This window comes from Aspergillus lucknowensis (assembly GCF_044049455.1).
Source record: "Aspergillus lucknowensis strain CBS 449.75 chromosome Unknown BJX67scaffold_19, whole genome shotgun sequence".
Taxonomy (NCBI): Eukaryota; Fungi; Ascomycota; class Eurotiomycetes; order Eurotiales; family Aspergillaceae; genus Aspergillus; species Aspergillus lucknowensis.
The window spans coordinates 240637-268590 of NW_027263563.1; the positions used below are offsets into that span (position 1 = coordinate 240637).

General features: G+C 51.1%; 12 protein-coding genes across 12 annotated transcripts; 5 read left to right on the top strand and 7 right to left on the bottom strand.

Annotated features, from left to right (window-relative positions):
* Positions 1 to 539: 539 nt before the first annotated feature.
* Positions 540 to 1210, bottom strand: BJX67DRAFT_84626 (uncharacterized protein). The gene has a single exon (XM_071035531.1). It carries the CDS (start codon positions 1105 to 1107, stop codon positions 757 to 759), a length of 351 nt encoding a protein of 116 aa, XP_070886330.1. The 5' UTR covers positions 1108 to 1210; the 3' UTR covers positions 540 to 756.
* Positions 1211 to 3526: 2316 nt separating this feature from the next.
* BJX67DRAFT_381064 (uncharacterized protein) lies at positions 3527 to 3898 on the top strand (the record flags this gene model as incomplete). Its single annotated transcript, XM_071032935.1, has 1 exon — positions 3527 to 3898. The coding sequence occupies one exon, from the start codon at positions 3527 to 3529 to the stop codon at positions 3896 to 3898; it is 372 nt and encodes a 123-aa protein (XP_070886331.1).
* Positions 3899 to 5294: 1396 nt separating this feature from the next.
* Positions 5295 to 6290, bottom strand: BJX67DRAFT_381065 (uncharacterized protein; the record flags this gene model as incomplete). The annotated part of the gene is made up of 3 exons (XM_071032936.1): positions 5295 to 5571; positions 5664 to 5773; positions 5838 to 6290. 3 exons carry the CDS (start codon positions 6288 to 6290, stop codon positions 5295 to 5297), a joined length of 840 nt encoding a protein of 279 aa, XP_070886332.1.
* A 782-nt stretch (positions 6291 to 7072) lies between these two features.
* Positions 7073 to 8119, bottom strand: BJX67DRAFT_352951 (uncharacterized protein). Its single transcript, XM_071029073.1, has 4 exons — positions 7831 to 8119; positions 7593 to 7740; positions 7396 to 7529; positions 7073 to 7345 (listed from the first exon to the last, which is right to left on the bottom strand). The coding sequence occupies exons 1-4, from the start codon at positions 8054 to 8056 to the stop codon at positions 7167 to 7169; spliced, it is 687 nt and encodes a 228-aa protein (XP_070886333.1). The 5' UTR covers positions 8057 to 8119; the 3' UTR covers positions 7073 to 7166.
* A 672-nt stretch (positions 8120 to 8791) lies between these two features.
* On the top strand, positions 8792 to 9574 carry BJX67DRAFT_381067 (uncharacterized protein; the record flags this gene model as incomplete). Its single annotated transcript, XM_071032937.1, has 1 exon — positions 8792 to 9574. One exon carries the CDS (start codon positions 8792 to 8794, stop codon positions 9572 to 9574), a length of 783 nt encoding a protein of 260 aa, XP_070886334.1.
* A 703-nt stretch (positions 9575 to 10277) lies between these two features.
* Positions 10278 to 12241, top strand: BJX67DRAFT_84714 (APC family permease). Its single transcript, XM_071035533.1, has 5 exons — positions 10278 to 10536; positions 10586 to 10845; positions 10894 to 11042; positions 11088 to 11697; positions 11743 to 12241. The coding sequence occupies exons 1-5, from the start codon at positions 10376 to 10378 to the stop codon at positions 12129 to 12131; spliced, it is 1569 nt and encodes a 522-aa protein (XP_070886335.1). The 5' UTR covers positions 10278 to 10375; the 3' UTR covers positions 12132 to 12241.
* Positions 12242 to 12333: 92 nt separating this feature from the next.
* On the bottom strand, positions 12334 to 13179 carry BJX67DRAFT_381069 (putative protein kinase; the record flags this gene model as incomplete). The annotated part of the gene is made up of 3 exons (XM_071032938.1): positions 12334 to 12663; positions 12724 to 13019; positions 13074 to 13179. 3 exons carry the CDS (start codon positions 13177 to 13179, stop codon positions 12334 to 12336), a joined length of 732 nt encoding a protein of 243 aa, XP_070886336.1.
* Positions 13180 to 16563: 3384 nt separating this feature from the next.
* On the bottom strand, positions 16564 to 17550 carry BJX67DRAFT_381070 (isoprenoid synthase domain-containing protein; the record flags this gene model as incomplete). Its single annotated transcript, XM_071032939.1, has 1 exon — positions 16564 to 17550. One exon carries the CDS (start codon positions 17548 to 17550, stop codon positions 16564 to 16566), a length of 987 nt encoding a protein of 328 aa, XP_070886337.1.
* A 1869-nt stretch (positions 17551 to 19419) lies between these two features.
* Positions 19420 to 19953, top strand: BJX67DRAFT_381071 (cell wall mannoprotein 1 family protein; the record flags this gene model as incomplete). Its single annotated transcript, XM_071032940.1, has 1 exon — positions 19420 to 19953. The coding sequence occupies one exon, from the start codon at positions 19420 to 19422 to the stop codon at positions 19951 to 19953; it is 534 nt and encodes a 177-aa protein (XP_070886338.1).
* A 564-nt stretch (positions 19954 to 20517) lies between these two features.
* Positions 20518 to 21714, bottom strand: BJX67DRAFT_381072 (NAD(P)-binding protein; the record flags this gene model as incomplete). The annotated part of the gene is made up of 3 exons (XM_071032941.1): positions 20518 to 20929; positions 20978 to 21580; positions 21668 to 21714. The coding sequence occupies 3 exons, from the start codon at positions 21712 to 21714 to the stop codon at positions 20518 to 20520; spliced, it is 1062 nt and encodes a 353-aa protein (XP_070886339.1).
* Positions 21715 to 21995: 281 nt separating this feature from the next.
* On the top strand, positions 21996 to 25005 carry BJX67DRAFT_352964 (Zn(II)2Cys6 transcription factor). Its single transcript, XM_071029074.1, has 6 exons — positions 21996 to 22141; positions 22191 to 22530; positions 22582 to 22798; positions 22847 to 22878; positions 22932 to 24170; positions 24217 to 25005. Exons 1-6 carry the CDS (start codon positions 22047 to 22049, stop codon positions 24259 to 24261), a joined length of 1968 nt encoding a protein of 655 aa, XP_070886340.1. The 5' UTR covers positions 21996 to 22046; the 3' UTR covers positions 24262 to 25005.
* A 390-nt stretch (positions 25006 to 25395) lies between these two features.
* BJX67DRAFT_352968 (lanthionine synthetase C family protein) lies at positions 25396 to 27806 on the bottom strand. Its single transcript, XM_071029075.1, has 4 exons — positions 27506 to 27806; positions 26795 to 27386; positions 26719 to 26732; positions 25396 to 26655 (listed from the first exon to the last, which is right to left on the bottom strand). The coding sequence occupies exons 1-4, from the start codon at positions 27699 to 27701 to the stop codon at positions 25829 to 25831; spliced, it is 1629 nt and encodes a 542-aa protein (XP_070886341.1). The 5' UTR covers positions 27702 to 27806; the 3' UTR covers positions 25396 to 25828.
* Positions 27807 to 27954: the final 148 nt, after the last annotated feature.

Here is a 27954-nt window from a genome sequence, read left to right on the forward strand (position 1 = left end):
TTGGCTTTGAGACATTTTTCCCACCGTGCTCTGGGCAGCTGGTCACAGTGGCTTCGGCATTTCCCAGCCTCAAAACGAAGCCCATGGAATCGAGATCCAGCCATGCATGACTCGGCCTCATCACCGTCTCACCACGATTTTTTTTTTCCAGACCCATGCGGTAATTACCCACTTCGAAAGGCATTTCCTGCAGAATCTCTCGACCTGGAGAGCTGTGCGAAGCGACAGCCACATCTGAGACAAGGGGTTGGAGTGGACAAAGGATTGACGAAGGGTCGGTGAACGATGGGCCGTGCCTGAACCTTTCTTCCGAAGGAATCATGGAACTGGTTCGCCCAACTTGTTCCTTGATCTTGATGGAACATCATCCCTGCTCCCATCGGGTGACATTGAAACATGTTCTCATCCAATTGAACCTCAAAAAGAAGACAGGATCCAGTCGTGGAGACGGCTGGCTGGGCTGAAGTTGGCATTCCTGCACCTCGCCTTTTGGGTATGAATGCTCCAGCGGACACGATCGGTCCAATCCTGATGGTTTTCTTTGAATGTTACACCTCCCGGACCACCATTGAATGAGTTTTCGTGAGCCGACGTGGACCTCGCTTGAGTGTCCCATCCCGGGATCGTGGCCAAAGGACGGAGCTGTGGCTGTCCCCACCGCGGGTGTCCAGATGATGTTTCTCCGCTTGCTCCAGTTTGATGCCATTTTGCTTTTCTTGATTTCTTCAAGGATTTTCAGTTTATTCCTTCATTTTCTCAATTGGGGTATTCCTGAATGCGGATTGTGTGGAGTGAATCACGTCCTCCAAGGTGGATGCCCGCTGCGGACACACGGCTCGGGATTATTTCGCGGAGGCCATGGGTAATAATATCGGTCCAGCGGGGAAGCAACCGGAAGTCGAAGGACCTCTCGATCTCATTGTTGAGGTGATGCTCTGGGAAGTGCCTGTTGTCTCGCGATCTCGGAACATTGGATTTCAACAGTGAGGGAGATGACTTGGGAACCCGAGTCTTTGCCTCAGGCGGCGAAGCACTCTGATAATGCTGCTCCTGTTTGGTGGGCTCGCTGCCGCCCTGTATCATTCCTCCGCGCCGGAGAGCATCCATTTTGGCGAGCGTGGTTCTTTACGTCGCTCTGCCACAGTTTCTGCCCAGACCTCAGAACGCAACTATAGCTCCGGAGATAGAACGAAGACATCATTACTGAAGAATTAAGAAGTTCTTCCCGGATTTTTGTTGGGCTAGGGAATGGCTTAAGGCCGTCTAGTCACCCAGTCGCTCCGGCGTTATCGTTGGTTGCCCTGTCGGCGTAAATGCAGAAAATGAGCGATACAATCTTTCCCATGAGGTCAAATTTGATATCAAGAGCTTATGCATATACAAATATACCCTATTATCCTGGAAAGAAAGTAATCTTCCTATCCCGAATGAAGAATGCTATGATCCCTCAACGTTGGGAATTTTCCAATATTTGTCATGACCCCAAACCGTAGACGACGGTATAAGCTCATGAAACCGAGTGCATGACATGACGCAAGAACTGGACGATCATCACACAAACACTAGGCCGGCTTTGTTGATGCGGAAATCGACGATGTGTGATCACCTGCATGACATTCACAGGACCAGGCTCACGGAGCTGCCTACATATGCAGGGTGGACATCGCGCGAATCTCTGATCACAACGCAGGGAAGAGGCATTATGGACTGTTCAATGTATTCTGGGTCTTCCCATGTTTGCTAGGACGTCGTGTGTCATCCTAGATGGCTCCGCGACCTCGTTGGTGAAGAGATATCCGTCCTTGTAGTCAGGCTTGATACCACGGAGGATATATGAGAGGCGTGAGACGACCTGACTCTGACATCATCGTACATCTGCAGGGAACCTTCCTTGCGGGATTTGTATGCATGTGCTCTGTTCAATCTCTTGTGTGGAATTCGCAACTCCAGTGCCCATAGATGCCGGCGCCGTAGTGGACGGTGCGTGAAGCGGCCAGTATGGCTGTCCATGCATCTACTCGAAGGTTTCTTCATTGCGTATAGTAAATATAGACAACCGGGAATTCGCGGGCGTTACGCGGATTGTTGTACTTGATGGTTATGTGGCTGAATCTCGTAGGGTTGCACCGATTCCTGCTGGAAGCTCTGTACATTGCAGTATATCGGGCACGGGAAGGACCTGAGAACATCAACTGAGCGTATAATAAGTTAGTGTGCTAACTTTTTGCGATACAAGCTCCAGTCTTGCCAGCCTCATGTCCTTAGGTAACAGGGTTGCTTGGATCTGCTTTCTGGAGTGAGTGTTGCCCAGCTGTTAACTACATAAGGGAGGTCGCAGTCCATGCGGTTTTGCAAAACAAACATCCCCAACCTGCTCTCAGACATTGTCCATGTGTCTGCACGTCACAGACAGCAATGGGGCTCTGGAGACTGCTAGTACTGCCCGTCGTTGCTGCCTGTTTCTGCCGGACAGCCACCGTACCTTCCTTATCGGAAATGCCACTCCCCGAGACCGGTATGAGACTTGTGCAGTGTGCAAATAGCACATGTTAACTCAGGTCGAGAAATTATTGTGCTTTCATTGAAAATATTTGGCCCTTTTCTCCTTGTCGGGTCGACGATTGCAGCCAGTTTCATCTTCATGTGTTTCACTCTCCTCGTCCATCTGCTCCTTCCCCTTGGCTATCCGAGTTCACAGGCCTCTGGACTGCGTCCAAATGGACGTAAAAACCGTATATGGGATTGTAATTGGGAGGTACCTGGGCGGGCGGAGGTAGATCAAGGACAAGGTGGTTGGGTGAGGTTGTTGTGCTCTTAGAATGAGTTGACCTGGCACGCCCTTCAGCGGCAAGTCCATGCACGAAAGGGAGAAAGGGAACCCAATGAAAAAGGTGGCAGCCAGCAAATTGGGATAGGTAAGTATAACGGGAAAGCTTTGAGACAGTCTCAATTCAATCAGCAAAGACTAGGTATTTGGGAACATTGAACTCATTACTCGCAGACTGCTCCCGGGGAGGGGGGCTCACATACCCGTCCCCAGTTGGAATGCTTCTCTTTATAGCACCAAACTTTCGAATAGCACTTTGACTTTGACGGTACTGAGATCAATCCTTGGTAGACAGACCCAGAGCTTGTGCTGATGGGACGAAGTGGGAGGTGACACCGAGGAGACAAATGAAAGAATGGCAATAGATGGGGGCCATAGGGAAGAGAGAGAGCTCTTCTCTAGCCCGCCCTGGTCGGATCTCCCGCAAGACCGGATGGGTGTTCATTCACTGAGGGAGTTTCTGGGCGGACTGCTGTACGAACATATTTGAAACGATTTCCCGAATGTGGTCAAAGACATCGAAAGGAATCTGTCGAGCGCCGGGAAGGCTCTCCAGGCCCTTAGGCCTTCGCGCCAAACCCCTATTGATCAACGAAGGTTTCTTACTCGTCTTGCCAGCATGTATGAAAGGGAGGTGATCAAGGCGCTTGGAGGTGACTATGACCTGACCTTGAGCCAGATAGCCCTTTGAAACTTCGGATGCAGGTTCGGGCTCTGGGTGACAGATTCGCGAAGTTCCTTGCCAGGGACGGTTATACGAACGTCTTTGAGACAGCCAGCGGAAGCGCAGACCTAGACTATGCTCGTGCAGCCGGGAGCGGCAAACCTGGAAACCAACAAGATATTCGCAAGTGGATCTGGAAGATCTACTGTGAGTCTCGGGGTACGGAGTTACCTGGCACTGTTAACCCTGCGGTATTTGAAAACCAGTTCCGACAGCAGTCAAGTCGATGGGAAGATATTGCGAATACCTCCGTCGGGATAGTCAATGATGTAGTAAATGCATTCTATAACAAGACCTTGCCAGCCACCATCGCCGATAAGGGTGTCAGTGACAGACTCCAGCGGTGATTGATGCAGGTTCAAGGGGCAGTATACACCGGGGCGATAGCTGAACTCTGTCGAATCCTAAAAGATGAGCGTGGAGGGATTCTACGGATAGTGAACCATTCCTTTGCTGACACCCTCGCGGCCATCCGTGAGGAAGGGGTGCGTGAGGCTGCTAGTAATGGCATACGAACATTAGCAGTCCATGCAGGTTGGCCTTCTCTAAACAATGAAGTGCATCCATCTTAGCAACGTATACTACGAAGTTGCTTCGAAGAGATTTGCCGACAATATCGTCCTCCAAACTGTCGAGCGGCACATTCTCGGTCCTCAAGGCGCGGTGAGAGCGCTGTCTCCGGATATGGTCAACGACTTTGATGAGCGGGAGTTAATGGATATAGCTGGAGAGACCTTTTTTACTTCAAGTAAACGGAATACTTTGATAGCAAAGTGTGAACGATTCCAGAAGGCGCTTGATATTGCAAAACAAGCAGGTGTATAACAGCAGTTGGCTTTGCAATAGGAACATGTAAGCATATTATCACGTCTTTTAACATTGAAACTGACGTTGAATAGTGAGCTACGCGGAGAATCATTGCCTTGGGATTGGGATACATGAGTTGGATCATCCTTTTGGGGGTTTTCTGGTTGAATGGTGTATATTCTGAGCCGAGCAACCCCCAATAGCGATAAGAATCGAACAATGTTAGGAGCTCCCCATACTTGAAAAAGGTACGCACGATGTCCAGAGGGTTATACTATCGGAGAGAATGGTAACGTACCGTCCGAGATCTTCGGTGGTGTGTGCTTGCAGCCGCATCCTGGCGTAGCATCTGTCTCTGTAGCTTATACTGTACGACGTGACCTAACATAATATCCATCAAGAGATCATTCCGTCGTACAATGGCTCAGATCAGCTGTGTGTTGAACCATCGGGGGTTGTGATGGGGAGCGCCCTATTCTATTGGGGCTTAACGGCTAGCCCTAAGTCATGGCTACTGTTTTCGGTACCCATCTCCACTGGAAACGAAATGTGGTATATTCTTGAGAAGAGAAGGTGAGAAGACTGAGAGATCCTCAACGACCGCGCTAGGTCCGGTATAGGCGGAAAGGAGGTTGGAGCGATATGCAAATGGAAATATACTCTGCTCAACGCGCTGTCATACTTTCGGAACTACGGAGAAGCCCAGAATGATGGAAGATACTGTAGGAGGCCCGGAAATATTTGAAAAACGTACCCAAAGAGATGACTCTTGATCATTAAGCTTCAGACTCCATTACCCTCAACCCAGTCGGGGGTAGAGTATATAACTAGAGAACAACTGAACTCCCTAGTCCAAGCGGGACTAGTATCACTAGACCCAGCTCATAAACATATAATCCGGTACTTTCGAATGCCACCCAACCAGGGGCGTCCTCATCATAACCACCCCTTGTCACGGGCAGCCTGGAGCAGAGGTCTCCGGTCTCGAAGATCGACACATGAGAGTAACGCATCTTTGTACGGGAGCTTCTCCGTCCGACCAAGGGCGTGCGGGACACTCGAGTCTTCAGGGTCATAAGTGCAGTAGACATGGGCGTCGAACTCGTATGTAGTGTTCTTGCCAAAGTGCACGGTAATATGCGGCTCAGCGGGCCAGATGATGCGTGCTCCGTCCACCTCGCTGAAGGTTTGCGTGGTGGCGTGGTCTGGTGCACTGGATTGACGCATGAGGTCAACTTAGTACTTTACTTGCTTGTAGAAACCGCTCTGATAATCAGGTAGGTAGGTAGTTGAGCAGGAGCATACCGGATCCAGCACTTCCTCATATCTCTCAGCTTGCATGCCTCTCGGCAGACCTTCTCGCACCCCTCGATTCGCTTCTGAGATAGGCCTCCTAAATCACACACCCACACAATCTATAACCGTATTAAGTACGTGATGTGCTGCCGGGGGCCATCCAAATTGGGAAGCAATACCTACCCACGGGTCATTGATCGTCCCCTTCCCAACCTCCCTCGTAACCTTCTTCTCCTTGAGCCGATTCGCCATCTTCACATACCCACCGCGGGACATGCGAAGCCTCTCATCCGAGTCCCTGGAGTGCTTCCTCGGCGTGAGTACCTTGATAACCTTGGGCTTGTTGAGAGTCGGGGCGGCCACCTTCGTCGACTTCCGCGTCGATCCTCCGGAAATCTTCCTCGCTGGCCGTGCTTTCCGCACTCTGTTCTTCCTCTTGTCCTCGACTTTCTCCCAGGGTCCTCCCGAGGACGCTTGGGATGTCTTGGATACCCGTGAGGACCGGGACGTGGCCGTCTGGTTTGTGCGTCTTTTCTTCAACGCGGGCGAAATCTCTTCGCGTGTTTGCGGTCGTTCTTCTGGTTCGGGGGCGTCCTCGCGGACTCGCTTTAGCGAGCGGGATACGGTGGGAGACATCATTGTAGGTTGCGGTTGTTATATTTGACGCGTTGCTGGTCGCTGGTTGCTGGCCGGTGGTTGCGTTTTCCTGGGGGTATAAACCCTGGCCTTGGGTTGGGATCTTAAATGTATGCAATTGCTGTCCGGGAGTCTTGAGATCTTCTTCCTTTGCTTTGCTTTGTGTCTTCGGGGCCGAGACGCAAAGGGTTTTGAATTTGCCATTGCTCGTGGGATATAATTGTCCGTATTCGGGTCGGGTGCCGTGCATATACTACTCGACTTCGTTTACTTTAATGGAATTTCTTTGGTCGAACTTGAGATATAAAGTAGTGTTTTGCCTGAGATTTGGCGTTTCACCATAGATCTTATGACTGGTCTTCGGAACATACACCTTTGTTCATGGTAGGAGTATAATGGGTGGGCGTGAAAATATCGTATCGCTATTTAAACACAAAGGAAGAGTCCTTTCTCAAGGGGGTCCACTCGTCGCATCTAATATTGCTATTCCAACCTTTACTCCGAGACTCCTTAGGCGAGATTCAGAACAATCATGATGGAGATTTCTACGTTTTGGTTTTTGGGTTTGATGATTCCTCGTGGATCGACGGTCTCGAGCCTGGGGCTCCCTGTCAGTATGGAAGCCCTAAATGAGGCGACGTCGCTCTATGTTTTACTCAACTGGGTTGTTGGATCCCACTGTTTGTCGCTGTAATCGAGCGACTTCTATGAACTCTAGGAGTTTCTTGAATGGCGCTTCGGAATCACAAATTCAAAGCGGTGGATGGGGTGAATGGGCGGCATTCAGGAGGAAGCATTTTCATTAAGGTCCATTCATCGTGAGACACTAGCACTGTATAATATGGACGACACAACTGTTTCGACCCACAACCAAGATTAACAAGAAATCCCTAGGAAAGCAACGAAAGAAGCTCCTAGTATGTGCATGATCCTGGGCACTCGGAGACCCACGCCATCATCGGGCTCTGCGGTCTGCGTCACTGTTTCCGTCACCGTTGATGCTGTTTCCGTCACCGTTGATGCTGTTTCGGTTACTGTGCTGGCGGTGGTAGTGACTATATACATGTTAGTCTAGTCGCAGGGCTCTGAGAATTGATAGACGTACGCGGATAGCTATTGCGGTACCAGGTATTCGTGATCGAGGCTGTGGCATCATAGCACAAGATCATGGTCGCTGCACTGTCCAGATCATTCGTCGCAGACACGATCGTGATCGCATCGCAGATATTGCCCCCGCCACTATTGAAACGTCAGTTCCACTGGATAGTGCTCCCTGTGTTGGCCTCGAGACATAGGACATACCAGTTCGCCTCTCCCTGGTTATACAGGACCCTCCCACCGGGCAAGCAAGCGGTCGCATAGTTGCATGTGCTGTCAGCGGAATTGCAGCACATACCCCACGTCGAGTGTTGCACGTAAATCGAGTTCTCATGACAGGTCACCCATTCCCCTGTGCGCGTTTGTTTAGCGGGATTGGAGTGGAAAAGGGGGGAGTGGAGTGGATATCTCGGATTATTTCAAGGTTGGGGGCAAAACACACAATTACCCGAGTATGCAGAGTATGCGACGAAGTCTTCCCCATACTGTCTCTTCTCAACCTCCGTCGCGAGGACAGGAAGCGCGGGCGGGTCTGTGATGAGTGGAACAGAGGGATCGACGAGCTCAACGCCTGTGGAGAGAAGGGAGCGCTGATTGTCAGTTTCGGCTTGGCTGTGCGCGATGAGCAGGATCGCGCCCACAGTCCGCGATAAAAACGCGAGACGCATGGCTGGCTCCTGCAAATGATGCCTTGGAGTCGCAATCCGTGCGGCTGAAGGAGAATTCTTGGGGGGGGAAAAAGTCAGCTGGGGACAAGCGCGGGGCGGCTGATTTATACGAGAGCCCTGACTCTTTTGAGGTCCACTGACACGCTTTCCCTATTAGAGATAAGTTGGGGCTTGGGCGAGAGCCAAAAAAAAACTTATTTTGCTTGCAGGAAAGGATCTTCGCGTGGTGCCAAATCCCGCCTGTTCTTTTGAGATTGTGAGTGGTAGAGGTGATCGATAAACTATAACTTGACTTCCATTACATTCTGCAGTCCAGAAGAGCGAGACAAGCTAGAGTCTGGCTTGCCCTCTTCATCTGAAACTCTATAGCGGCGCCCTTACACACGGTTAATATATGGGGCCCCTTTGAAATGTGCCGGAGTGGTAACCATTAACTTCCGCCACCATGCTTGTTTCTCATGATACTCTTGGCAAAGAGAGCGATGAGACTCCAGAAGTGATACTCATATCCACTGCCTCCAAAACGCATGATAGCATTTATACGTCTCCAATTTTCGATGAAGGCCTGTCTTAGTTCCCTTCTGCAACACAAAGACAAAGCAAGTTTCCTTCTTCACTCCTTCACCACGTCCCAGAACGGGCCTATTTAACAACCAGCAGCCATGTTGACCGAACTGAGCCTGATGACTTTTCCTACTATCCATTTCTATCTCCTACATTCTAATTTCTGTGAACATGTCTTCTGCGACCGGCGCAAAGCGGGCTACCGAACTGTCCTTCAAATTCAAAGAAAACGGACTCCTCATAAATAGCTTCTTGGTAGGGTTTGAGGACGTATCACTATATCAACAAGGGGGGCATCATCCCGTCCACATTGGCGACTGCCTCGGCGAACAAGAGGAGTATCGAGTCATCCACAAACTCGGCTCTGGCGGCTACGGAATCGTCTGGCTCTGTCGTGTCCTGGGTCGGCACTCGACAGAGTACGTAGCGGTGAAAATCTTAGCGGCCTCAGATTCGGGCCAATACAATGTAGAACGCAGGATTGATGGACTGCCAGACGAAAAAGTCCTGGATATTCTCGGTCACCCGCGCAAAGCCCCAATTATCGTTCGCGAGGGTTTCCGCGCACCAGGCGCCCATGCTCCGGACTACGCGGTCTACCAAATCCAGATCGACAGGGCGACAGAAGAGAAATGCAGACTCGTCTCGGAGAGAATCTGCGTGATCGACTTCGGCGAATCCTACGAGCAGTCGCGGGTCCCAACCGGTGGATATGGTATCCCCATGCCTTACAGCGCACCGGTACTCGTCCTAGACGGACAATACAGGCCTGCAAGCGACATCTGGGCGCTAGCCGTGGCAATGTTCTACATACGCACAGGCCGAGAGCTCTTCTTCTCTCTATCCAGTGAGCCAGACAGCTTCCTCACCGAGGTTGTTCGCTATCTCGGACCCTTCCCGAGCCCTGGTGGCCTGGGAAAACCGAAGGGAAATATTCGCAGACGAGCCGGATGAGGATGGAAACGCGGTGCTCGTCAAGCATGTTCGCCACGGCCCGCCCCCGAGTATCCGCGGGGACTTGGACACGGTCGTCCTGCATTGCGCGCAGCGAAAAGAGGCACTTCCCAAGGGTGAGAGGCTGCTATTTCCGGAGGAGGAGCAGCACCTTTTTGCGAACCTAATTAGCCAGATGTGCAGGTATAATCTGGACGAGAGGCCGTCGATCGAGCAGGTTCTACGGCATCCGTGGTTTTCGTTCGAGGAAGAGGATCGTCGATTTAGTTTTATTACTGTGTTTTTTGCTGCGTTTCGGGCGCGGGTGAGCATGGGTACTATATTTACGTGGTTTTGGCGGGTATACTTCGCGGCTTTCAGATGGGCACGGAAATAGCTTCAGCTCATCCGAGAGGAGAGAGAATTAGATAGAATTAGATACCGGAGTCTAAGCATTCCGAAAACCCTATTCTCTGCGTACGCTTGTACGGCTGATATTCGGAGAGGTGTGTCTTCTCACCTTGCTGTTTCTTTCCAACCGATAGCGAGGGCTATAGTATCTAGGTAGCATCTTATCCCCGGGCCAAGGTGGTGTCTTTCCTAGTTGCTTTGCTTTGCTTTGTTCTCGAGATCAGATATGGAAGGCGGGCTTGCACCTGAGGCATTCATGTCACGTGTCTGAAAATCGTTGAGAAACAAATAACAATCGAACTTCTTCGAACTTCGACTCTGAGAACTTCAGCCCTCTCCTCAGGGCTTGTGTCGGTCGCCAACTTGATTGTACGCCCTCGCAATCAATCAAAAGCGGCCGTTTACTTCAATATGCAGGCTCCCTCGGGAAGAGACCCGAGTTCAGACACCGAAGACGAAAACGAGGTCTTGCTCCCTCGCCCCGCCCTCGATCGTAATGCGGACCACAGCGAGACGGATGGGCCTCTTCCTCAACAGCGACACCTCGGACCTTTATCAACGACTTTTCTCATGTAAGGCTGTCGGATTCCACGGTCCGCTCTGGAGCTAACCGGTCCCCAGAACCAATCGTATGATTGGCACCGCGATTTTCTCCACCCCATCCGCCATCGCCGCCAGTGTCGGAAGTGCGGGTGCCGCATTGGCTCTGTGGGTTGTCGGCTTGATTCTGGCCTACTGCGGTCTGTTGATATGGATTGAACTTGGGTCCCTGATGCCTCGAAGTGGAGGGGAGAAGCTGTATCTAGAAGCGGCCTACCCGAGGCCGCCCATGCTGGTGACCACTGTCTTTGCGGTTCACGTTATCTTTTTGGGTTTTACAGGTGAGAACCCTCTCTGGGCCGAAGCAGTAATCCACTCACAATTTTTAGGCATTGGGAGCGTAGTTGTGGCTGAGAACATTCTTCTTGCGCTGCGCGGATCGGCAAATGACTGGGTTAAGAGGGCACTCGCTATTGCCGTCCTTGCGACTATCGCCACAATACACATCAGTTCTTGCAAGCTAGGTGTTAAAATCATGGTATGTATGGCTTCGCCTGAAGGCTACCTTTGCTCACCGGTATAGAATGTCCTGGCCTCTGTGAAGATTCTAATTCTCTTCCTCATTATCCTCTCGGGCCTTCGTGCCCTTCGAGGCGATCTCCCCCAGATTCCTGATCCTGCTAGTAGTCTGCGAGATCCCTTCAAGGGTTCTTCAGCTGACGTATCACACTACACAAACGCCCTGTTCAAGATACTGGCGACATACCAAGGATGGTCCAACGCCGCTTATGTATTGGACGAAGTGCAGAATCCTCGGCGAGCCCTCAAGATCGCTGGTATTCTAGGGGTTGGAACAGTTGGGTTTCTGTACACCTTTGCAAACGTCTCATACTTCATCGTTGCGACACCTGAGGAAATCAGCAAAACAGGAGTCACAGTGGTGGCATTGCTGATTGGTAAAGTATTTGGAGAGACAATGCTCTGGCTGACAGCCTCGCTGGCAGCGTTATCATCGTTTGGAAGTCTCATGACAGCGTCGTTTTCCATGTCGCGAGTTGTAAGAGAGTTCGCGAAAGAAGGATTAGTTCCCTGTGCTTCGTTCTTTGCGGCGACAACCCCGTCTGGATCTCCGTCTGGGGCATTTCTTATGGTCTTTTTCTCCTCAGCAGTAATGATTTTGTGTATCCCATTTGGTAAGTTCACCAACCCTTTCCTGATCTCTATCTGACCTGGTCTAGGCGAGGTATATAACTTCCTACTTGACGTCGGGCAGTATGCTGTTGCCATCATCAACATCCTGGTTGTTATTGGGCTGTTCATCATCCGTAGAAAAACGCCCCACCAGCGCACGTTTCGCGCGTGGACTCCGGTCGTGTACATCTTCCTTGCCACGCAGATATTTTTACTAGTCACACCATTTGTGCCTGCGGCGTTGGATAAGGGGAAGGCGCTGCCGCCCTGGCTATACGCGGTCATGGCTATACTCGTATTCTGCTGTGCTGGGGTCTATTGGTTCATGTCTTGGGTGGTCCTTCCCAAACACGGCCGCTTTGTGTGGACAGCGCGAAAGTCGATTCTCTCTGACGGCTCATCATTCGTCTCATGGGAGAAGGTCAAAATGAACTAACTCCTTGTGAGACGCGTTGAGAATGGAACATATGAAGGTGCTGTGTGTTCTCAGTGCCATATTTTCTCTGGATTGGAGAATCTAGGGGGGTGCTGATCTCTCTATTCCACATGCAGGACCTTCGGGATAGTACACCTGTCAAGTTTCCTTTGATCGGCCGCACCATCCGCTTATCCCTACTCTCATTTCCCTAGCCCTTGCATCAACCACTCGTCGTATAATGGTTCCAAAGCCGTCGGCCTGTCCTCGGGGTTCCATTGCAAGGCCTTCCGGAGCCACCGCAAAACCCTTCTTTGTCTTCCACTTCAACAGTCTTGGCAAGGCTCTCAAGGGTAATATCTGGAATCGGAACTACCTCCTTCCAGGTACCCGACTCATCCCAAAAGACCGAACTGAGGTGCTTCTGTTCTCGGAATTTGGGTGGCGGAGGGCTCAGCAGGGCTACCAGTTCCGCCATATGGACCCGATCATCAAATACGCCATTGGGGTTTTTACCATCGATGACGGTGCGAAGGCTGACGATGTCCCATGCCTAAATATACCAAGAATTAGCCTTCTCTATTTAAGGAAAATCCAGAATATTTCCACACACGCCCCTGGCAATGTTCCATATATCCATCTTGTAACTCCAGCCCGATCTCAAAATCACTTCAGGTGCTCTATAAACGTTCGGCATGATATCATCAATGTGCTCTTTGTCGCCAAATCTAGCTTCTCCAAAATCCGCGAGAATTGGCAGCCCACCTTGTGGGAGGAAGCCTAAAGACCTGTAGATTGTTCGGTCTTTGAGCACCTTTCTAGGTGACGGGCTTGTAACTTCAGCTTCTTCGAATCGGGAAAGATAGCCAGGCTCTGGTCCCGGAAGGAGGAAGTTCTTCAGCTGAAGATCTGCGCCAACGTTAGGCTACTGATATCAGGCCTGCCGGGGATTAAACACATTACCAGTATGAACGATATGACATTCCGAGTGCGGGAAATCTAATGCGACAAGTAGTTGTCGGATAGCAGGCTTCATGTCATCAAGGGTCATTACCTTCCCAGGAGACATCTTAACCAGGACATCTGCACTCGTTCCGAGAGGCTCGTGAACAAGACAGACGTGACGGCCATGAGGACCTTGGAGATAAAAATGGTCGAGAAGTTGGCGAACGAAATTTCTGCCGGGTTGTTTTGCTTCCACCCGCGTGTGTCACACGATTGTACTAATATAGGGAGGCGCCTGATTTGCCTGGTGAGCGAGCTTACTGGGAAAGCTCCCCGCTCTCATCACGCGTACAATATGAATAGTAGAAGCATGGGTGGTAATCTTCATATGTGTGCTCGATAGCCTGCAAGGAGGACGTATGACACGGGGAGAGGTTATGTTTAAAGGCCCCTCTAGAATAAGGGTAGTATGCAATATTTCAAGTCGTTTCAAAATAAGATTCACATCCACTCTCGTTCTTCGTGGCAACATGTCTTACTCATGGTAGTTGAGTAGCATTATGATCAACAATGGTGGACGACGGTCAAAATGATCAGAGGAATGTTACAGGTAGGAGCGTTTAGGTATGAGAATTGGCAGGATAATAAGAGGCAGTAGTGCGCTATCCTTTATATGCTCTACCCAAACAACAAAACTTGTAACCGAACATTGGACAGACCATCTTGCATCTTGCGGAGAGACGAGTGGCTGCGGTACACTGCAGTCCCAATCCACATTCCGCAGAGACTTGCCTGAATTGTATTAAAATCGACTGTGGAGCCTCCCGCAGCTGGAAAGTCTAACGCCGATAAAAAAAAAATCTGCAGAAGCCCAAGGATGATCAAACTTGTATCCAGACGCCAGCGAAAGATCCAGTTATGGTACCGTCTTCCAATGAAGCGTGGTCTACATCCGCATCAGGGTTTACAGTATCAACCCAAGCTATCTTAAGAATCCCGAAACTTTCGTTAATTCTGGCTGCGCAAAAAAGTATACCGAAAATGAATCAAGAGTCAACTACTACCCCAAACTGCGGAATATAAAACGTTCCAACTTGGCCAAACACCCGTGTTCATTGGCAAGGTATGAGCAAGACGGGACATCTTCGGCATGCTGATAAAGGGCCGAGAGTTTTGAGAACTCTGTCACACACTGAGGGCATTTATAAAGCCAGCCTCCATCCTCGATATCATCATTGATATACTTCCTACTTTGGTAACATTCGCGGGCCAGGTTATCAATTTCTTCCTCGGAAATGTTCGATGAGCAGCCCCCAGACTCGAGATGGATCAAAACTCCAGAGAAGGATTTGAACGTCCTGTAGCAACCGCAGCATTCCATGATTCGAGGCTGATGTTTCTGTTGATGCTGGAGGGACAGATCAGCATCGAACACAAATATTAATCGGGTACCTTATACCATTTCTAAGTTGTTCTTGTTCGAAAAGTATCTGTCACACTTGACACACAAATGATGTTTATCAATGTCATGCTCCCGAAGTTTCTCAGCGGACTCGTGATAAAGGTTGCAGTCTAAGCAAAGGTAATGATGTCTCATCAAGTGAGTCTCAAGCTCGTCAAGGGTCTCGAAATCTCGCGATGGCGAACATCGTAAACAAATGTTATGTCTGCCAGATGCTTTGAGATGCGCATCTTTAGATGCCACTGAAACAAAGACACGACAGCATCTCTCACACCACTTATGTCGGGACGTGTTCCTGCAGTGGGCGTAGAGGTATTCTTTGGAAGCAAAAACCCTCTCACAGAGAGTACATTCATAGTCTATCCCGTCGAAAGTAAGGTAAGGGCCAAGTTCCATCCTTTGGGTTAATGGTGAAGTGGTTAAATGGAGCTGGGTGAGAAGAAAAAGCGGGATGCCCCAATTGACTGACTACCTAGGTGATGCCAACCTTTCCACCCCGCTGCGGAGGCGATGCTGCAGGCGCTATGACATGAGCCAATGAAGCCTACCTTGATGCTCAGCTGACAGCTGCGCCTGCAGAAATGTACCATATCCCATCCAGGAAGACCAATGCAGTCCTCTATGAGTGGTTCCCCGCATCCCGCAGCGGTCACTCAGAGGCGACAGCACAGGCGGATGCCCCGCGACACTCAGTCCTCGCTGATCACAGATTGAACATCTGCAAAGTCTTCATGCGCAGAAGGCAAGCCTCTGGAGATGGAATCAAGGATAAAGGAGATGGGTCTGACCCTGGATACCAGTATTTCTGCGATTGTGTATGTGCATGAGAAAATATTGTTTGAAAAAAAGAACGAAATACTATACATGGAAACCAGCTCCATCGCCACACGCAACAATCCGCACGATCAAAATAAAAAGAAAAACCCAGAACAAAGGCATATGGGGCTTAACATCAACATGAAAAGCACTCTTGCTTCAAGAAAGATATAACTGCACTACTATCTTTGGTGCTTTCTCTATTGGAATCGTCGCTGTCGCTGAATGACAGGTAGTCTGCCTTTCGCGGACAGAGAGCCATGATATAAAGGTGTCACGAATGAGGAAAAACGGACCTTTAAGATTCCCTTGAGGTAGTAATTTGGTATTGCCTTAACAAGAAGCCTCGCTTCAGGTGGTAGGCCCAGAGTTCAAGTAGGGTCGTGGTATGTACAAGGAGAGTCCCTGGACTTGGAGAAGGAATATCAGGCTTTTAGGACGCTAAAGATCGCTATTTATACTAGGAACCTCGAGAGGGAGCCGTTTTGGGCGCTGTTGTGAAACCGCAGCGCACTAGGTAAAATGTGAAATTCGGGGTATAGATAGGTGACTCTTGATATAGTCCCTGAGGCTTGCTGCGGGCGAATGAGATCTACTAGCAAGAGCCCGAGTGAGTGGCGGAACGGTTGGCAAATCGATGGCCAAAAATGGCGTCAATTGCGGCCGTTTTGGGCGGTCATTTGCCGTCATCTAATTTATAGTAGTAAATGCTAGCCTGGCTTTATTCTATCTATACCTACCTTACCCATGACTAGTCCTTATACCGGTTGAATATTAAGTAAACCAAGTAAGTTAATCCATTGTCAGGGTTAGGTCAACACGATCCCAAGGTTTAGGGAGGCTTGAGAGGTCAACCCTCTGTAACACTTGGCTTTCTCTGGACAAGCAATGACAAGCCATTACTTAAATACTCTGCCAGAATGATTTGTGAATGAGCGATCCTCAAAGTAATACTCACAGGAATAGGCAGGCAGCCAAGACTGTGGTGGTAGTGATGAACTCAGTATCAGAGTCGAGTCGTTGTCATGCCAAATATACACAAAATTAGAAAGTGAGGATAAATTCTCGTAGTTTCACTAGATCTTGCGGAATCTATCCACAGGCTACTTTCATTTGTGGTACAGAGGCAGCATACTCTACGCGGGTAGCTCATGTCGACGTTGCCCTAATGGTCCGGTCATGCGTAAAATCGATCCAACAGAAATGAAGTCGCTTCACTCGACAAGCACCTCATGTAGACCATCCCAACTCAGAAAGGCGATACCGCTCACATGCAAAATAGAACTCAATCTGTCCCTCAACGTACCTAGATCCCAGTTCCTGAAGCACCGGGTCATCCTTGAAGATGCGCTGGATCAACGCATACCGACGAATGATCTCCCTACTAAGTGATTGTAGCGTCTGTCGGACTGAAACTCCATCGACCCTCGATTTCTGGTAGACATACGTATCCCGTTCGTCGCCCACCACCGACTCCTTGTAGAACGACAGGAGGTCGTTTATTCCATCCGTGATATCAAGTAATTCCGGAACCCCCTGCAACAGGAGTTTCATGCGTGCCATGCTGAAGATGTCTTTCGGCCGCAGGAAGTACACGAACGCCTCCGAACTGCCGGTCATGTTGCGAAAGTATTTCGGGAACAAAGGCGAAGCTGGGCCCTTGAACGCCGCGGAGGAATCACATTCTACCTCCAGGATCGACAGCGTATTGACCACGCTGGTGAATAATTTGTTCGCGCATGGGGTTGAATACTCCCGATCAAAATCTTCAAAGAGCATCACCAGCAAGCCAAAGACTCCAGGCTGATTTTCAGCTTGCTGCAATAGCCGCATCCTGAACTGAGAGATCTCAGACACCATCGCTGGACCGAGATCGTCCAAGACAAGGTACGCGGCCGCGTATAGCTCAATAAGGAATTGACAATGATCCCTGTGCAGCGGATAGAAGTAGATCGCTACCAGAGTCCCGATTTTGGAGCCGGCGCGGGCTAGAGATTGGTCAGAGGTCACTGGTCCAAGGCGAGAATAGATGGCGTCGGTAAGGTCGGAACACGGCCTCTGTTGCGCCTGGGGTTGGATTGGGATGTGTTTCAAGAGTTCAAGAAGTAAAGTCCGATACTGCAACTTTGTCACTTCTTCCGAAGTGTCGGGCCTATGAAAGGGAACACTGAAGAGCCTCGTAAACAGCTGAAAGTTTGATCCGATGCTCTTCACCATATCTTATATACGATGAAGGTTTGCATCTGCAGACAGCTTACTGCTGGAGGAAAGTTCATATATCAGGCCATAAAGAGACCGGTTTGGCGAGTACAGACCGGATTGAGTCAATGCACCCAACAAGTCAACCTATGTATTAAAAATAAAAATAGAAGAAAAATCTAAGTTCCTAACTAAGATCTATGTGGTAATATTTATACCAGCAAGAATGCCTGTAATGGACCTTTATATTAATTATATTCGGAAAGAGAAATTGAATAAGCAAAGCAGAATAAAGGAATAGGATAAATTAATATTAGAAGGTAGTAAAGTAATATCACTCGCCAATCCTTATACAGTTAGATGTTGAATTTATCTATTACTGACAATGGCTTTACTGGTTGACAGTTCATTGATTCGAAGAGGGTTGAGTGAGGCAGCCGCAACCCTAAGTCGAACAAGCTACTTACACGGACGAGCCCCGAGCGCTTCCCCGCATTGCGGGGTGTCTGCTGGGAATCATCCACAAGCATTCTGCTCCAGGCTCACGCCGCCGAGCAAATGTAAACATTGTTGACATGATTTACCCCTTCGCATCCCATCCTTCTTACCTGTCGGCCGGCCCGACCGCGGTTCAAAAGATGTGTGTCGGAGGTTGATTTCTTCCCAATCTGACGTTCGCACTGGGGAATTCCCTCCATCTCCACATTCACAGGACCAAACGGGGCGCCTCGCCTTAGGCGGTGCGCGATAGGGTCACTCCGAAACATCGGACCGATTGATTTGCCGTCGAACGGCCTTGGCTTTGGCTTTCCAAAGGGAATGCCCCCTCGCCTGAGAAGGGTGCGGTCACAGATACATGGTTGGACTACTCTTGCTTTTAACCGAGGAAGATCCCTCGATGTCCTCCGCCGTGACGAAATTCACGGTACTGAGCACAGGGCTGCAGAACGCACCCGAAGCGCTCAATCGCATTTTCGTACCAAAGGTAGCCCAGCTTGGGTGAAGTCTGGGGAATGCTCGAATGCCTTGTTCCAATTGGTGGACTCTCTTCGTGCAAACACCCATGCCCGCAATTCTTCACAGGGCCAGTCACTAATGCCGCCGTTGATTGATGAGCCAAAATTCGCTTGCCAAGAGTGTAACGTTGGCTCCTCAGTATTCCGGATCAGGGAAACTGTGCGACCTGTGTCCTTCATCCCTTGCTGATTTGCCTTGGCCGAACCCCTCAGACGGAGGCCCTGCCTTGCTCGTGGATCAGTGTTTGAAGTCGGAATCTGCTGGGACTTTACGGAGTACCTCGCGCCCAGAACGAGTCAGGTATGTCGGCACTCTGATCTCCCGCTCTCTGCTGATCGTCTCCCCGGAATAGGAGAAAGCAGGCCCCCACCCCGACCCAGACACAAGTATCGATCGCCGCTGTGGACTTGTGATCGTCGATATCCTCGGCGGGCGACGGGATATTGAGATACTCCGTACTGCGAAGCAACTCCTGCAACAGTTGCAATGTTCTTGTCGACCATGCACAGCGTCGACCAACAAGCTCTTGCCATGGCGCTCTAATATTGTGCAGGGTTCGCGCTTTTGTCCTCATCTTGCGGGGAAACGGGGGCCGAGCAGGGATATCTGGGGCTTGTCCCTCCGCAAACTATCCCGAATTCCTCACTTTCGCCTTTCCTGAGAGAATTTTCCGCGAGCACATGTTCTCTCCCCTCGTGAACTACCTCTGACGAAATATGACCGGCCGAGGCATTCACTAAACAAGCCACTCTTGAGAAGTGCATAAATACCAACCATAGTCCCCCAAGTCGACCCTCATCATCCAGCCTCACAGCATCAAACAAAAGCCAATCTTCCATTCCCAACTTTAACCGCAAACCATCCTTCAAAATGAAGTTCGCGACCGGCCTCCTCACCCTCACCCTCGCCTACAGCGCCTTCGCCGAGCCCATCCCCGCTAAGAAGCGCGCCCTCGCCGACTATCAGGGCGTCTTCGACGACATCAGCGCCCAAGTCGCCACCGTCAGCGACACCGTAGCCTCGTACGTCGGCGGCTCCGCAGACGGCGATGCCGTCCAAGCCGCCTCCGACAAGCTCGTCACCGTCATCAACGACGGCGCAACCGCCATCCCAGACTTCGACCCCCTCGAGAACGCCGACGCCCTGGCCCTCGTCAGCCCCATTCAGGACCTCACCGGTGACGTCAGCGACCTCGTCGACGCCGTGATCGACGCCAAGCCCAACTTCCAGGATGACGGTCGTGCCGCTGACGTCCTTTCCAGTCTCCAGGACCAGAAGGCCGCTTCTGTCTCGCTCCGTGACGCTATCACCCCCAAGGTCCCTGATGCTCTTCAGGACATTGCTTCTGATCTGGCCGATGGTATTGTTTCTGAGATCCAGCGCGGTATCGATGCGTATGCATAGATTAGCTTATCTGCGATGAAACGGAATCCGACGTTCGGGGGCCTGAGAAATGTGAAGGGGGCATGGAGGAAGGAATTGAATATGGTTAAACCGGGCCTGCTGGATTGGATTTATGCCTTCTTCGACTTTAGTGGGTTATGGATATGATGATGACTCGGAGAAGAAATGAACTGGATTTAGTGATGGTGATATGTGTCTATCTTTCGTAGATTTGTTCTCGACGTTGAGTAGAATCGATCTCTATCGCTGGAAAAGATCTAACCTCTGGCTGTATGAGGGGGTGGTGTGTCACACATCTGGCGCTGTGTCTGGGTGATATCATAGCAGGTAAGGACTACTGTGCGAGAAGTGGGAGGGTGATTATACAGCTTTCCCTCGTTCGCGAATCCATGAGACAACTCCGCTATCGTCATAGTGTATAGACCAGCTCTGGAAAACTCTAATGACGTACGCATGTTATTTGGCTATCAAGGGTTACTATTTGAGGTCTGCTTCACAAATATCAAACAGTGTATCGTCCAACAAATAGATACCAACATAGATGGAACGTAGTGGGGACAGGGATTAGACATTGTCCACGTTAGCCATAATACCCGGCTGCAGCTTCTCCAGCTTCCTGCTCAGAACCTCCCAGATATACTCTCTCCTCCGTGCACCATCAACGCTAGTAATGGAAGGTATATAGCCCCGTAACTCGGCAGCCCTAAAGTACCCGCCATGGCTCTCCCTTCCAGCGGAGGCGGTCTGCACGACCAGTCTTGATCCTTCATCTGCGGATCTGGCGAAGAGAGACTCGAATACCTTGAAGAATACTTTGAGGCCGCCGGAGAGCTCAGAGGCCAGATCGGTTTTGCAGAAGCAGGGGTCGAGCGAGTTGATGACGATCTGGTTTGAGGATTTGTCGTCGGAGACTGGGTGGACGAGCGACGATAGTTTGATTATGGCGTGGGTGAGTAGTAGCTTTGACAGGTTGTATCTGTGTCGTGCGTTAGGTGGCGTGCTCGAATTTTGAGTGGTCACTTACTGGTTCATCATCTCCGCGTGCGATTTGTCATTGAACCAGGTGAAGATATCGTCGCCGTGATCATCGGGATACTTCGCGACATCGTACAAGGCTGACGACACGAATGTCATACGCGGCGTAGCCTTATATACCTTTGCAGTTTCCTTCAACTTTGGAATAAGTTGCAATGCCAGGAGGAAGGTGCCGATAACATTAACAGCTAGCGTTCGTTCTGTCCCGTACGCGACCTGATAGTTGATCGTCTGAATGCCGGCGTTGTTGATGACAACATCCAGACGAGGCAGCTGATTGACTCTTGCCACAAACTCCGTCATCGAGGGAGGAGATTCGATATCTACCTGCCAGACTTCGAGCACATTGGGGCTGCATCGAACGGTCGATTCAATCTCCAGCTTCGCCTTTTCGCCCTTGGAAATGCTGCGGCAACCAAGGATAATTTTGCTAGCGCCGAGACGGGCGATGTGCTTCGCAGCTTCTTTTCCAAGACCGGAGCTTGCCCCTGTGATAATAACCGTCTTGGACGCGAACGAGGCAGTCGGTTTGGGGATGCGGAGGATCAATTGGGTGTATAGGAAGTCGCCGAACGAAGGCATGATTGCGGTGCTGTCACGGGCGGCTGAAGTTGATCGAATCCATCATTCATGTAACATACAACGACCTTATATGCAGCGTATGATCGCCGGAACGGACTTAGGTGTCATGGCAAGTCCGTGGACTTGATACCCTACCCCCGGCATGTCCGCGGACTTAAGTCACGTGGTCGTCAAGACGGACTACGTTGCTCTACGCGAAAGTTGGATTTAGGAACTCGCAATCCAAAGATCGTAATAATTGTCAGCGTGAATAGGCTGTCGTAGGACTGCGGAAACTGTACATCGCGGATGCCCAGTGAAGTGCATCGGAGGGAAAGAAGAGTTGAGATGAGATGGAGGAGAGAAGGAGAGCCCGGGCGGAACATCAAAATTCCGGGATTTCTCCCAATTAGGAAAGCGTGACTTGAGCCCGGCCAGCTGACGGCGTCAACTTCCAGCAACAACCTTGGAACTTGGACTTCCAACCCGCCCTTAAGATGCAGCACCAGGGGGTGGGGATTGCTGGTCGAATCTCCAAGCCTGGCAGGCGCTTTCGCATCCCCCTGTCATGTGAGTCCTGCCGAGCTAGAAAGTGCGTCGTCGTCCAATCCTGGGTCAGCCCCATGGTTAACCAGAGCTAGACTGAAGTGTAACCGTGAAAAGCCTTGCCAAAACTGTATAGTCCGCGGGGAACAGACGACATGTGCATACAAGAGCTCCACACATGGCACCCCGGCGTCCTGCCGCCAGGATAAGCATGTGGATCCTATGCGGCAGCGTATAGACCATCTGGAAGATCTGGTCAAGGGGTTGATCGCCCAGCGTCAAACTCCGCCCGACACAATATCCAGTCAAGGCTTATCAGAATTGAGGTCGGAATCGGCTAGCCCCTCGAACTTGGTGCTCGCCGGTACGACGCTGATCGATGGGGCCCATTCTGTGTATAAAGCAACAGACGATTGGCAGGACGTTTTACAGGAAGTCAGCTACTCCCAGAACCTATGTTCCAACCTCTTAATCTAAGTCGAATAGGTGAATGAGCTTAAAAGACTATGGGACGAAACGCAAGAGGCGAGCGAGACTCAGCAGCCCAGGCTTTCGAATACCGTGGATGGAACGAGCTTGCTGTTCGGCCAGGTCCAGCGGGCGGATCTTCCAGACATATTGTCATCTTTACCTCCCAAACCCGAGGTCGACAGATTGATCCAATGGTTTTTTGATCGCAATAAGTTTCCCTTATCAATACCTCGTTAGTAGATTGTGCCGTTTCCCGGAGCCCCAGGCTGATTATTGTCAGCAATTCTTCACGAGCCGACCTTCATGCGAGAAGTGCGAATACCCATGAAATTGGCCGTATTGCATTACTAACTAATGTCCCATAGTATACTAAGCACTGGGAAGATCCCTCTCAAACAAGCATCATCTGGGTAGGACTGCTGTTCTCAATTCTAGGTATCACAATGCTAGCCTTGCAATTCAGCACGCCGCCAGGATTTGAAGGGATGTCTGAATCACAATTCCACCTTTATCGGCTGCGCACAGCGCAGTGTCTGCTTATGGGTGACATTGCCAAATGCTTGCCGTACACCGTTGAAACTCTCCGCTTCAATGCAACCGCGGAGCTGAATCGGAAAGACGATAACAGTCGCGGCTTGTGGATTATGACCGGGGTTATAGTCCGCGCCGCGGTGAATATGGGCTACCACCGCGACCCGTCTCATATGCCGTCGCTGTCGATCCTGGAAGCTGAATATAGACGGCGAGTTTGGCTCTCTGTGGCGAATATGGATGAAGTGGCCTCTTTCTTAGCAGGCTTCCCTCGTATGGTACCCGCGGTTAATGCTGATACCAAAGAGCCGCATAATCTTCACGATTGGGAATTAACTGAAGCCCCCACTACCTTACCACCCTCACGGCCTCTGTCGGATACTACGCCGGTCACCTACCTTATTGCCAAATCCCGACTGTTCCGTGGCCTGGGTAGCGTTGTCGATTTGATTAATAGCCCTCGCCCAGGGCCATATTCTTCTGTTCTCGACGTTGATGAATACTTGCATAAGGCGTATCGCAACTTGCCCCCAGAGATGAGGGTAGACCCGAGAAAAACAGAACCCGGCTCATTCAGAAATCAATTGGAATACTCAAACCTTCAGCTGATGTGTTTGTATCATCATGGTCTAATCACCCTGCACCGAAGAAATATTCCCAAAGATAGAAACAACGCCCCCGGGAATATTTCCCGATCTCGATGCATTCACTCAGCTCTGGCTCTGATAGATTACCAACGTTTGTTGCTGCCGTTTTGGTACACATTCTCTCAAACCCGGCAAATGTTAGCTCGGGCTGCGATGATACTACTTCTCGAGCTGGAATCTAGACGACGGGGACCGGATACAGACAATGAAATATCCACCGACTCTCTTTTGGATGCCTTTGAGAATTCGGTTGCCCTCTGGAATGAAGCGAAGGACTCGTGCGAGGAAGCTCACAAAGTGCATCAAACACTGGATAGCTTGCTATTCGGCTTGAAGAAGCCGTACTCGGAGGCAGCTTCATTTGAGACCGTCCCTCCACTTGATATAGACCTATTCGACCTGTCAAATGACCAAGACGTCGATTGGGTAGGCTATCAACCGTTCCCGTGTGATGTTAACTGACGTATTTCAGGCTTCGTGGGACGAATACTTTCAAGGCGACTGGCCGGAGCAGTAGATTATCGGAGGCGACAATCCGGAAGCCTACATGATATAGTTTATGAAGATACTAAGCACCAAATACCCTACATTGTATTCTCCCTCGTCGCTACCAAGAGAATTAGAGAGCATCAACTTACACCACTACCGTGTCAACCCACAGATTGAATGATCCGCAGCCGGCCTGCTAACGTATCTCCAACTAGTGCCGGATGACACCCTCATTACACATAGTATTTGTTTTCCAATCTCATATCCGTCCCCTGCCGTCTACCACCAGTCCATCTCTCCGCCTATATCCCCCTCTAGCAAGCACAATAAGGCTTCAACAGAGTCTCTGGATACCGACAGCAACCCGGCGCACAATTAGCAGAAAGCTGCCAGACCCCGAGGTTGCAGATCACAATGGAATCGGCGTTGTCGGTGCAGGCATAGATGCCGTTGCCGGCGTTTCTGCAATCTTCGCCGACTGCAATGGCGTTCGCTAGCGGAACCATGGCCGCGACGGTGAGAAGGGTAGTGCTGAGGAGCTGCATGATGGAGTCTTTTAAGAGTTAGTTAGTGATATGGTAGCCCGCGTCGAGAGAGGGGAGGAGACTCAGACTTACTGTGTTTGATTGGAGCGCAGTGCAGGTCTTGCTGGGGGCGAGTTGTATTACGGTCAACGAGCGTTGAATGGGCTATATACCTTTCTCCCATCCCTCTTCAATTGTCCACCCCCGCGACAAGGCCCCCAAGGCGCCCCGTAGTTACCTTCTGTCGGGGATATCCGTCAATATCACCGCATAAGGCTGCATTCTATTGCACAGAAAGGCACGGGGTACACAATTTAGCGCCACTAATCTCGCAAGGGTGAGACATTTGGCTCCGAGTTGTGTCCCTGGGGCAGCGGGGATGACGGTTCGCAGGACTCGACATCGCTCACACTGGTGGATAGTGGACTGCGTTTTTTCAGCTGAGTCCCAATGAAGAAGGCCGAGCCCTTGGCTGCACGGTGCAAGGCATGAGGTAGCGGAGAACGCAAGGCCATGAATTCTTATAGGTCCTTGGCTGCAGTGCCATGGCTGTCTTGACGGGGTGCCTTAGCTGAACCTCCTGCCTGTCGTCTCGCAAGAATGCAGTCGTGCATGAGGTCCGAGCAGCCCTGAGCCCTGTAGGGCTTGATGCACGGAAGTCAGCCTGGAATTGATCGTCGGTGATTTATGGAGTCATCATCCAACAATTATATCAGGATCGATCAGCACCGTTGCTTCGCCACCTCCCTAATATCGCCTTACTTTGTTCATTCATTAGATTCATTCACCTGCATTCAATAATTGCTCCTTCATATATGGTTGACGTTATGGTCGCATGCTTCCTCGCAGGTAGAAATATCGAGATAGACCATAGCGAGAAACTGAGATTCTTCTTCTGCTTTCATCTTTCTGAATCCCCCGTAGCTCGCACCTCCTGGCTCATAACAGAATACAACGAACTCAGTAATTTCCCAACTCTCCACAGAATCAGATTACCTCGAGGCCCCATCCATCGATATATCTTCCAAGTAGTCACATGCCGCCCCGTGAACACCAACCCCCCAATCCATATCACAAAACACCGCGCACACCATTCCCCCCCAAAAACGGAAACCCAAGCTGCTGCGCCATGCATTCCCTAAACACAGCGTCCTCCTGCACTGCACCACCCCCTTCCAATCCAAATCCAAGTTCCATCTTGCGGAGCCGCGCCCGAAGCACCGCGCATGCGTCGGCCCACGCACACAACGTCCCAGACAACCCCTCGAAGAGCGAGAACGGATGATCCGGCATGCGATACCGGTGTTCGTGCGCGGGCGTTTCGGTCGCGCGAGCATGATCAACGAACGGCCTCGTCTCCCGCGCGTGGAGGAGCATAGCGAGCGCGCGCGCGAGGAAGAAATCCCCCGTCAGAATCGTCGTGTCCGGGATATCGATATCAGATTTGGGTGCGGCTGTCCGCGCGGCATAATTCTCCCTCGCTTTCATCAGCATATCAGCCTTGTACTCGAATACATCGTGTAAGAGGAGGAACGGCCACGCGTTCCCCGCGATCCCGTGGCAGAGGCCCCCGCCCTTGGAGAGGATGCCCTCGTCCCAGACGCGCTGTGTGGCTAGACCGATGGCGGCGTCCCAGTCGGGGGTCCAGTTGGTTAGGACCAGGTGTGGGATTTTCAGGGCTGTGCCGAGGAGGGCGAGGAAGGCGGGGGCGCCATGGCAGATTTGGACCAGGGGTGACTCGCGGGATGTTGATGTTGAGCGGGGGGGAATGCTGGTTGGGAGGTGGCCGTTGTGGGCTATGCAGAGGCGGCTGAGGGTCGTGAGGGTGTTGCCGAGTTCGGGGAGGTAGGGGGTTATTTCGTCGGGGCGGCAGGAGAGGAGGATTGAGATGATTCCGGCTGTTTAGCTGTTAGTTCGTGGTGCAAGGGGGGTCAAGAGTGACGGGTATCAGGTCAGCTCACTCAGTCCGTGTGCCCTGATATCTATCAGCGACGCTCTATTGAGTAAGGCGAGTTTGGGTTCTAGGGGGATACTTACCACCCCAATCCGTAATGCCCGTGCATCCACACCCACATCAGCGGCAGCGCATCCCTCTCCCCGTGATGTCGGATATAATCCGCACTGCCCTCCCTCCCGGCACCAACAATCGCCCGAACAAGGCTAGGGATAGCCGCCACGACGGGGTCCAGAATCTCCCGCTGAGAGGGCGCAAACTCCTCCATCCGCTCCCTCAGATTCAAAAGCACCCACAGCAGCCCCGCCCGACCAAACAGCACCTCATCCGCCCCCATGTGCCGGCCGTGATAGAACGCCGTGGCGCCATGGCCAAGTGCCAAGGCAACTGCATCGCGCAGACATAAAAGGTCCGTACGGTCTGTCTCTGTCTCTGAGACAATCTCCGCGCTAGCTTCTCCACTCGCTAATCTGTGCAGGATACGCAGAACAGCGGCAGGGATGGGGGAATTCGAGGCCAGTGACGAGAGACCGCCAACCCTGAGGGGGACGTCCGGTCCCGACGGCGGGATCCGTGCGGCCGCGAGGGAGGCGAAGTCGGGAAGTTCCCGACTGCTCTCTGCAAACTGCAGTGACTGCGTCTGCCGCGCGAGACGGAGATACGCGACCGCAATACCTATCACCTTTGTTAATATCAAGATCAAAGTGCGTGAGTGAGAACCTGAACCCGAACGAAGGACGAGGACGAGGACGAGGACGAGGACAAAATAAGCTTCAAGAAAGAGGACCGCGTACCTACGTCCCCGCTGAAGATCCCTCTCCCGTCATTGCGCCCGCCGGCGCCAGGGGGATCACCCGATTCGATAGCATTGACGCCATCTAGGACGGCGGTGCGGAGATCGGCTAGCGAGGCGGCGAGCGTGGCGTGGTTAAGTTGTGGGAGGGGGAGGGTGTTTGGGTAGAATTGGGGGAGTTGCTCGTGTTTGGGCATTGTATTGCTGCACAGTGCTGTACAGTGGCTGTACTGGGGCTTTACGGGGGAGGTATACTCTGGAGGTGTAGATTTATTTGGCTATTCGAGATGGAGTGTTGCGTGATTCAAGTGTTGATGTATTCAGGCATCAACCCCGCTCAAGGGCATCAATGTTGGTCAAGCTACCTCTTATGTAAGCTTATGCTGTGCATAACTATCTGATGCTGGGGTCAGTTCTGGTTTTTTTTTTGGTTAACCTGGAGATGGAAGT